The 10,729-nt window shown below is 36.1% G+C and overlaps 1 protein-coding gene across 2 annotated transcripts; it reads left to right on the top strand.

The window, feature by feature from the left end:
• Positions 637-8,562, top strand: LOC109223860 (WD repeat-containing protein 43). Of its 2 annotated transcripts, none has more exons than XM_019388315.1 (12): positions 637-890; positions 3,017-3,115; positions 3,454-3,561; positions 4,830-4,984; positions 5,064-5,152; positions 5,238-5,775; positions 6,187-6,297; positions 6,998-7,233; positions 7,320-7,402; positions 7,663-7,774; positions 7,860-7,934; positions 8,016-8,562. In XM_019388315.1, the coding sequence occupies exons 1-12, from the start codon at positions 877-879 to the stop codon at positions 8,190-8,192; spliced, it is 1,797 nt and encodes a 598-aa protein (XP_019243860.1). In that variant the 5' UTR covers positions 637-876; the 3' UTR covers positions 8,193-8,562. The 2 variants fall into 2 exon arrangements, with proteins under 2 accessions (XP_019243860.1, XP_019243859.1); XM_019388314.1 differs by having other exon boundaries at positions 3,449-3,561.

Below are 10,729 nucleotides of genomic sequence, written 5' to 3'. Positions count from 1 at the left end.
CAAAGACGTATTAGGATTAAACTCAATAAGCCAAGTATTAGAAGGAATATTCTATTTTTTATATTTAAATAATTTATAATATAATTAAATAATAGACTAAAAGAGTCTTTTGTCAACCTTTATGTCGATTTTTTTTACTGTTTAAAATTACAATTCTAAATATGATGATCCTGCTATCTTTTAGTACTAATACAATAAGAATATTAACTATACTAACAATTAATATCAGCTATAAACTCATTTTATATCAAAGATTTAACCTAAATAGCCGACTACAATCCATTTTCATAAAAGGAATATTATCACTTTTAGCGCGCGCCAGAAATTATTTATATCTGGTAGTTAAAAAAGTGTATAAAACTTATATAATTTTTGTATATAACATACAGAATATATATATATATATANATTTGTATGATTTTTGTATATAACATCCAGAATGTGTGTGTGTATATATATATATAAAATATACAAATTTTATACTTTTTTTGACTATTATTTTTACGGCGGCTATACAGTGTCATTTTTGTTTCATAATACATAAAAGAGTACTTGGGCCTGTTAAAAAAAGGAAGACACTGTTACAAGACCAAATCCCTTGTAGTGAAGCCCAAATATAAATGACTTTCTGTGTTAAACCTTTGCCAAAACCCTCTCCACTGGATTGCTCCTTCCTGCCGACGCTCTTCTCCGACAAAATCAAATTATTAGTTGTGGTTTTCTCTCTCGGTCCTCTGCCTCTGTTTCGGAGTCGCCGCTTCTTTCCTATTATACTCAGAGTTTGTTATCTTTGATTTCTCATGGGAAAGGAGAAGCTGAAATCGCTAGTTACGTCATTTACTGCGGACGGTGAATACCTCGCCATATTGTCTCCAGATGGAACCGTTAGAGTAAGCTCTGTTCCTCTATACCTGAACCAGCCAGCTGAGTTTTTTTCCACTTGTGGAACACTCAGTTTGTTTTTGTTACTAATAGTGTTGAGTTCACTTTTTTTACCCGACTTAGTTACGGCGCTTTTTTTGCATATTGGTATGTTTGGGTACTATTTTGCTGCTGGTTTCAAACTGCTTTTGGGACAGTGTATTTTTGGGCGAATTACACTGGGAATTAAGTTAACTGAGAAATTAGAAAAATTTACATTTCGCTATATTTCAACTTTGTATAGGGTTTTCCTGAAAGGTTGTTCCCTTGTATTCTTTTTAACTATTCCTTAACATAATTGACGTAATTGCCCAGTAAAATTGAAAAATAAAAACTTTAGGAGAAAGAATAGAAGATTTGTATTAGTGACCTTTTACCGTACGTTGGTTGGCTTTCTACTTGATGTAAATGATTTGTGAGTTTGCTGCTATTTTGCTGTTAGAATATCTTTGGGTTGGAGAGGTGGTTTATTCTTGGATGAAGAAGCCACAAGTTCGAACCTGCCCGCAGTTAAAGCTTGGTATTTAACTGGAGAAGGGTATTTAAGTGGAGAAGGGGCCGAGTTTTGAATCCCTTGGATTTCTTGGTTATAAAAATAAAGAAGCCAACTAGTTGAATTTTAGTGTTTATGGATCCATAGCACCACATTATGCAGGGTATGGGCATATCTATCTTCAGAAAATATTACACTGTCCAAAAGGGTAAAACAATTTTTTCTTGTATATATATATATACTATTGAATCTCCTTGACATAGGTTCATATCTGACGGAGGGTTCCCGCTAGACACTTATGTGACAATATAAAAAAAGATTCCACTCTATAGTCTTACACTAGCATGGTCATGCTTATTTACATTCTTTGATGACAGTATAGGCAAATCCATTGTATTGTTTCTCAACAGTTGCCTAATATCAGTCATCCTCTTTTTGCAACTTAGATGTTTTCGTCATCACTTATCAAAAAAGCAAAAAGAATGTAATATCCAGTTGATACGGGATAGACCTCAATTTGTATACTATCTGAAAAGCTTTTCTTAACTCTAGGAAAATATTTGCTTTACTTGGCTGGAAATACTAGGTGCATGGCTTTCTAGGGATTGGTTGGCTAAGTGATGTTGAAACCGATAAGCAGATATATTACATGACTGGGGGTAGATATTTGGTTGCTGGTTCACCCAAACACGACTTTGCAGCCTGCTCATTCTTCATTTGATGCGAAAAGTACTTTGTTCAGCAGAATATTGTAAGAAGCCGGGAGACAGGAAAGATAATGAACATTTAAAATGGTAAAAAACGAACAACTTACCGCTGATGAAAGAAGAGATAACAACCATCTTATAAATATTTGTTACAAGCTTGTGCTCCTTAATCTTTACACAGGTTATCATGCAAGTACCACACAAGATAATGTGATTTTTTCTAGACATTCAAGCAACTGAAGTGCTATAGTCTACATGGAACCTTTCACAAAAAGTGTTTTGGTCTTCATGGAAATAGTTACATCTCAGAAGATCACTTATATTGGGCACTGTATTCTCTCTGTTAAAATATATATAGACAAGAATATGATATAGGGAAATCTCTACAAATATATTATGCCTGTAAAACAATAATTGTATCCTCGTGACAGCAGGTCATGATGTGGTTCTTCTACCATCTCAATATTGTTTTCTCTCATTATTTATCAAGAAATAAGTTACGAAGATATACTGTATCCTCTTATTGGAGTTCTCTGCAAAATGTAACTTTGATATTTAAAGCTACTGTGTACTGCAAGTTCTTCTTGAAGCGGGACAGCCTAAAATTGTAATTAGCTACGGGAAGTAGGAAGTAAAGAAGTTCAACAATTATCAAGATTAGATAAGGCACACTTCTGATTCCATTATTCAATTGTCTGTATATGTATATCTTTTCCATTTATGTCATATTCCATGTCAAGACTTACGGGGTCAAAGTTAATGAAAAGAACCAGTGACCGGCGAGTTGCTGTGCCGACACTTGCGTTTTTACTTAATTATTCCTACTCTGCTTTGCTATTACCCTGTGTTTGTATTCTTTTGCTTTAATTATGACTAATTGTTGCCTGTCCTTCAGGTTTGGAACACAAGTAGTGGGAGCCTATTTGCTCAGTGGAAACCGGAGAATTCTGGAGACAGTTTCTCTTACATGGCTTGTGGTTTTGTTGGAAAGAAGGTAAGATAAGGAAACTGGAAAAAACCGCTTCTGATTATTGTGACGATGGAGTGGTAAAAAGATCAGCCAAAGTTTTTTGAACATCATCTAATCTCTCCACCAACAACCCCCCCCCCCCCCCCTCCGCCCCCCCGCCCCCCACTCCCTACCCCACCCCCCACCCCCAANACACACACACAAAAAAAAGAAAATCTCCCCACCCCTAATTCTGAAGAATTTAAGACTTCCATATTTAGCCACCATTACTATGTAACACTTTTGATAATTATGACAACTTTGTTAGGTTATCTTTATCTCATTACTATGTGGCATCTTTTTGTTTTGAATTTTTAGCGCAGAAAAGAACAACGTTTATTAATAGCCCTCGGCGCAGATGATGGAACTGTTTTAGCAGTTGATATTTCCGCTGAATTAATAAGGTGGAGAAAAGATGGAGCCCTTTCTAGGTATGTTATTCTTTTGCTCTTATGTGGGATGGAGAAGTACTTGTCAGGAAACACTTAGTAATGAAACCCTTCCTTAATGTCAGATGTGGGATTAAAATTTAAGACATACTTATAACACATCATTTAATACATGCAAAGTTATGACTTACTAATTGCACGTCATTAAAGTATCATCATATTCTGCAAGTTTAAAAGTTCATTTTTCCATGCTGGTTTTGCACTGTTCTAATGGCAGGAATGAAATACTTTTCTACATTTCATTTCCCCTATGATTAGATCTGTAGAGCCCCTTTTCTCTATGTCTAATGACATGCTTTATAGAGACATTTTGAAAGTTGTTGCTTATATACTTGATAACTCGTAAATCTTGAACCTTTTTTTTAAGTTTCTCTCTCTCTCTCTCTCTCTCTCTCTCTCTCTCTATATATATATATATATATATATATATATATATATATATATATATATATATTCTTGATGAAGTGTGTGTGTGTGTGTGTGTGTATCTATCTAGGTGGGATCTGGGATATTCTGTAGGAAACATCATGTATGGTATTTACTTGAAAAATCAACCATGAGGTTTTTCCATTAAAGTCGCCTCTTACTTCCAGAAATGTCTTGCGTGTATGTCATTCTATCCATCAAGTGATCTTGCTCAAAAGTTTCCAAATAGCCACGTGGTCCAGAAGTTTCTGTAAAGATATTTTGTTATGGGAAATTTCCACTATAATGGATTCTTATATCATCAATCTTCAGAAAATCGCCACAAGTTTAAGGACGGAATCCCAATCAGGAATCCTCCGGCGCATCAGGATAATTGTGGCAAGGTTCATATATAGAGGTCGAGAAATTATCTAAAATTCCAAATGGATCTGAGATCTAGTTAATATCCAACCTTCTTTGATTTCCGAAATTATAACACAAACTGCCTTAGTTTTGAGAACCAGGGGGCTGGTAAAAACTCATTGGACGACTTTCATCTTTTAAGTGGTTAACACATACAAATAAAATTTTGTCTCGGGCAGTTAGATCACTTGCTTGCGAATGTTCCGGGGACTTGTAGCCTGTCATTTATTAAATCTTGGGAGGGCCATTCAACTTCAATAGATTTAGATGGTCGTATACTTCTTAGCAGGGTTTATTGTGATCGCAAATGGATGAAGTGTTCAAACTATTTAATGTACTACCTTGAATGATGGCTGTCTTATTTATCACCAAAGACAGTTAAAAAAAGCGTAAATAAGAAATCTGTTGCTTTTGAAATGCAGTGGAGCTGCTGGTCTGTTTTTTGTGGACAAAGGCCGTAAGATTCATGCTGTTGCTGCGAATGGTTTAGTATTTGAGATGAACTCCGACACTGGAGAAGTCATCAAAGAGTTCAAAGTGTCAAAGAAGCCCTTTTCCTCAGTGGCTCATTCAACTGGTTTGTATCCAACTTATGTCTACAGTTTCTGTTTTACTTTTAAATACTTCTTTTTGACTTCTTTATTCTCACTGTGAAGACGAGAAAATTATAGCTGCAGCCAGTGATAAGTTGCGATTTCTAAGTTTAGAAAGTGGGAAAGAGTTGCTGAAGTTTTCTCCTGACTCAGTAAGCTGTCTTACGTTTATGTCTTCATCATGTGATGTTCTTTTAAAGTCTAAAAAGATCCATAAACATCAAGCTGCTATAACAGGCTGCTGCACAACGTTTATGGCTATCTGATGATGCCCAATTTGCTGTTACTGCTGGGCTCGGCGAGAAGCAACTTCAAGTGTGGAAACTTGATTTTGGTGATAGGGCTGCTGATTATGGGCAGGTTCTTTCCATGAAACATCCTCCTATAATTGTTGAATGCAGGAAGAATTGCAAGGGAGAAGACGGTATGGTTGTCCTTGCAATATCAGAGAAGGGTGTTTGTTATGTTTGGAATTTTGAGTCTGTCGCTGCTGAAGTTGCAAAGCCAATTAAGATCACTGTGAAGGCTAGCAAAGGGGAAACAGAAAAGAAAACTGGAAGAGCTAAGAAGAACCTTGCACCCATAATTGCTGCCAGATTGCATGCTTTGGACAGAGATGCACATTTGAGAGCCTTGATTGCATATGGCTCTGTGGAATCCCCAGAGTTCACATCAGTAGACATTTCAAGTCCAGGGGAGGATATCGTCATAGCAGCAGTAGACCAGACCGAGAAAGTGCTTGCTGCAGTTCAAGAAAATGGTCATGCCAGAAAAGGTGTTGTTAATAGTGGTTTACATTTTCTTGTCTCCTTGTGGAAAAATCAGGACTCCATTACAGAAGTCTGGCACTGTCACTCCCCTTCCCTTATCCCATTTGTACTACTGACTCGGCCAAGCAGTGCTGAGCTGTATTTTCTTAAAACTCGAATTCTTTTCTTGATGTTTTAGATGATGTAATACAGTCACTGTTAGAGAGATCAAATTGTTTGTAAATTGACCCACTTTTCTGCAAACGAGGCCATCACTCTGTTAGTTTTAACAAAGATTTTTAAACTTTCTTGCATCACAACACTGATACGTTATGTCTATGATAAATTGACATTTCTGATTTATGTCGAGAACAGTTCCCAGAACAGAATTATTCTTAAAATCTGTCTTTCTGATTGGTCCTCTCCCTCTGTTTCAGGTGCAGATATGCAAAAGGAAGGTGCTAAATTAATCCAGAAAAGCAAAGTGACGAATAAACGACCAGCATCTGATCTGGATGCCACTCCACCAGTGACAATCACAGATGATGGTATGACATACTTGCATGATTCTGTATTGCTCACATTGAAATTCAACATTTTTTAGATGCTCCAGTGGATAGATAATCTATACCCGTCTCTCTAAAAACAAAACTGTATCCGTCCATTTTCTTGATATTGCTTCAGAAACTTAATCGTCAATCCTAGTGTTGATTAGCAAAAGGGAGAATTGAAGCCGGGGAGTCATATTTCAGGAGTACAGGTAGGTCAGTTGTATTATGAGAATATCAAGGGGGTGTCAATGTATTTGACCCTGATATTTATTGAATTTGGAAGAAGTTGAAATGTTAAGGTGGTGAGTAGTGACGGTGTCAAAAATCAAAACACATGTAGTATTCTCTTTTCAAACTTGCAATTTTATATAAACATTTTATGGCTTTGTAGATGGATGTTATGTTATGCAGGATATTATGCACAAGCTAACTGCTTCCACTACAATAGACCTGGGGAGTTGTTTGAAACTTGGTTAGTCCTTCGAGTGTTCAGTAGAGAACCTGTTCATTCCCTTTTAAAGGGATCCCCTTCTTTTTGTTTTGTGGGTGGTGCCTTTTTGCATCATCTTTCTGCTGTTTCTGTATATCGAGCATTAGGATGTGGGGTCAGTTGATATTTGAGACTTGATTCAGAAATTTGGTACGAAGAACATTCACTACCTTCTAGAGGATAACCTTTTTGTCTGATGATGTGTAGGTAATGGTGAACCTATAGATGGAGTTCAGATTGATGATCTAAACGAGCCAACCATGGGTGAGAAACTCGCAAGGCTCCATTTGGCAGACAACAATGAAGATAAAAGCAATGAGGATCTAGAATCTCCTCAAACAAAGCCGCCAAGTGCTGATTCAGTTCATGTTCTGCTCAAGCAAGCCCTTAATGCTGATGATCGAGCACTTTTGATAGATTGCTTATACAGACAAGATGAGAAGGTTATGTTTGTACTGAAAAATTTCTAAGGTTCAAGCATCATTGATATGTTATTTCCTAATCGGTAGGATGTATCTTGGCTATGCAGGTCATTGCAAATTCAGTATCTCTTTTAAATCCGTCTGATGTTCTCAAGCTTTTACAGTCACTCTTGTTAATTATCCAGTCAAGGTAATGGAGATTGTGTTTTGTCTAAGTTGTGCATTTGACCACACTTGTGATATCGAGTTAGATTGCACCAAAGGAATGAATGCTAATTATCAGCCAATATATTGGTTCCAATTGTCAGCCAATATATTGTTCCACCAATTCTATTAACATAACGAAAACCTGTCTGCCATTCACATTTGCAAAGTGCAGTTGGCACTTTATTATGGATTGGTCATAGATTGGTCAAGTTGATGTTTATTATGGTTACTTTTTCTTGACAGGGGTGCTGTATTGGCTTGTGCCCTTCCCTGGTTGCGAAATTTGCTTCTTCAACACGCTAGTGGAATAATGTCTCAAGAATCCTCTTTGCTTGTACTCAACTCTTTATATCAGGTCTGGGAGTAACTCTTCATATGTTGATAGCACCTGTATCGACTGTTAGAATGTATTAAAAATTACTTTGTTGGTCTTTGTGCAGCTTATTGATGCCAGACTTTCAACTCTCCACCAAGCTCTTCAGCTATCAAGCTCCTTAGAATTGCTTTATGCAGGGGTAAGGGCAACGCAGAATAACGACGCCCCTCTCAAACCTCTTTTCCATGAAATCCTGACTTATTAATTTATATTTTTGCAGACTATTGATGATGGTGATGAGGAAGATGGTGCCATACAGCCTATCATCTTTGAAGATGAAAGTGATGAGGAGGGTTCTGAAGTTGCTATGGAAACAGAAAGCAACCCAGATGTCGAGGAACCAGAGGCTTTTAGTGACATTAGTGATCACGAATTGAGTGACGGCATGAGCGAGTGAGTTGTAACCACAGAGAATTCAGCCAGTTTTACGAGAATGCAATTTTCGGACAAATGTGCAGTCCGAGAAAATGGGCAGCGGATCCAAATGGGAAGTCTTGAGTGAGAGATGAAGATGAGGTGATAGGGACCAGACGGGAGAAGATCTGTAACCTGAAAATTTTGTTTTTTAAATTATAGAGAATATCATCTGATTTTGAGGCTTCGGAGAGGGCTTTTGGTGGTTATCTACTCGCCATGTACTGTTGTATGCATATAGGCGTAGATGAAATTAAAGCTGTATTCTTTCTTTCCCTCTTCTGTAAGCAACGTTGTACTTTATTTTAGCGGAGATAGAAAATCAGTGCGATCATGCTCCCTCTTTTTATTAACCTCAATTATGTTCTGCGAGTACGTTTGTAGCTTTTTTAGGTGTTGGGTCAAATCACTTGCAACGAAAAAGTATGATTTTCTTATTTGGCCAAACTGAATATAACAATTCTAGAATCTCTTTGATCACACCATAATAATCATTTTTCCAATCCTGATTGCCTTTTTGATACACACTCCATTGTTATTGCTTTTTTTATACTTGGAGTATTCCTCAGTGTGAAATTTACAACCATTCACATAATATTTAGACATAGTCATAGCCATAGTTCAAACTAATTAATATAATTAAGTTATATAATAAATTATAATTTGTTAGCACACTCAATTAATCTAGCATAATTAGTTAAGCCTAATTTTCTAAAAGCAATACACACTAATATAATAATAAATTAAACCCTAAAATAATAAATTAGACAAAACCCCTATTATACATCCAACTACGATATTCCATCTACATAAAGAACAAATAAATTATATTTATATTAATCATAATTCAAATTAATTTATAGAATTAAGTTACATAATAAACTTTAGTTATACATTACAAAATTTAAATAATTTGAGTGCATATTAATTTAGTTACAAGTTACAAATCACCCCAAGTTGAAAACACTTATTAACCATCGAAATGAAAAGGATTTATCTTATATTCTTTGATAGTGCAAACAATTTAACATAACTAATCAATTTAACTTGGTATAAAAAATTACTTAATGTTAGCAACTTCACTGATTATGTGAAATACCTTTTTGAATTACATTTAAAGTGACATTGAATTGTAATTTTTTTCACATTGTTAGAATATAAAAATTAAACTCAATTGAAAATATGTAAGAATGTGATAAATTTCTGCAATTTCATATAGTACTATTCCAAAAATCATGACCATGTAATCATACAATTGAAATAATCCCAAAATTCAAAATTGTAAATCCTAGTTTATACAATTGAAAGAACTTAAATAACTAAAATTAACAAATATAGATAACTATCCTTCAAAAAGAGGGGAGGAGTATAATTTTGGAGCATAAGTGGGGCGGAGGAGCGCTAGTGGGGCTAGGGGTGTTCAAAACCGAACCGAAACCGAAAACCGAACCGAAACCGAAGCTTAATGGCTTATTGGTATCGGGTTAACGGTTTAATGGCCGGGGAACAGATTGAAATTTTTTTATTAACGGCTTATCGGTTTGGGGGCGGATTATTCAATTTTCTCAACGGATAATCCGTTAACCCATTAAGAAATATATATATACATATATAATTTATTTTTATCCATGTATATATTAAATAATTAAAAACCCTTCTTCCTCCAGTACTCTATCAAAATGAATTAGAATAAAATAAAGCCAAATAAAAGGAGTCATCTAACTGTGACAAATGACAGAATTTGCTGTCTGAAACAAGATAACACCACCAGTTACACCACTGCTTCATCAACTTTGCCTGGGTTTAAAGGCATCCTAGAATACAAAGCATGACGAACATTTATTTTAACAATGGCCAATTGAAAATCTTTCACATGGACTAAGGCCAATATGCATAAACATAAATAAGATTCTAGATAGATGATACACCCATCACGGTTCTCTTCTGCTTCATCCCTCTTAGTACGTCGACTACATATTTAAACATACAGAGACTAAATTTTATTTTATTTTGATTGAATTAGGCCGATAAACCGCCCGATAACCGCCCGATAAGAGCTAAACAGATACCAATCCGCCCGATATCTTATCAGGTGGCTAGCGGATTAATACATTTAAAAGCCGATAACCGATAAGCCAAACCGTTAAGAGTAAATAACCGCCCAATCTGCCCGATAAGCAGCCCTAGGTGGGGCGGCCTTCTATAGCGGAGGCGCAATGGCGGCGGAGAAACAGTGGTGGCCCGGGAGAGACGAAAAGGGAAGTTTGATTTTGGGTGAGAAGGGAGTGGTGAGGTGATTTGAGTGGGATTTGGGGAAGGATTTTCGGATGTGGAAGAAGGAGGAGAGAAAGAGTAAAGAGAAAAATGAAGAAGAACCCCGCTGGGGCTGCCCTTAATTACAAATTTTCGACCGAAATCGGTCGGAAATTTTCGGTCGATACTGTTAATTATTATTTGACCGTTTGACTAGACATTACCGACCGAAATCGGTCAGTAATTGATTTTAAATTTTATATATAT

The sequence above is a fragment of the Nicotiana attenuata genome, chromosome 3, assembly GCF_001879085.1.
Source record: "Nicotiana attenuata strain UT chromosome 3, NIATTr2, whole genome shotgun sequence".
Lineage (NCBI taxonomy): Eukaryota > Viridiplantae > Streptophyta > Magnoliopsida > Solanales > Solanaceae > Nicotiana > Nicotiana attenuata.
The sequence above is the reverse complement of the archived record's forward strand: the minus strand, read 5'-3'. Positions and strand labels throughout refer to the sequence as shown.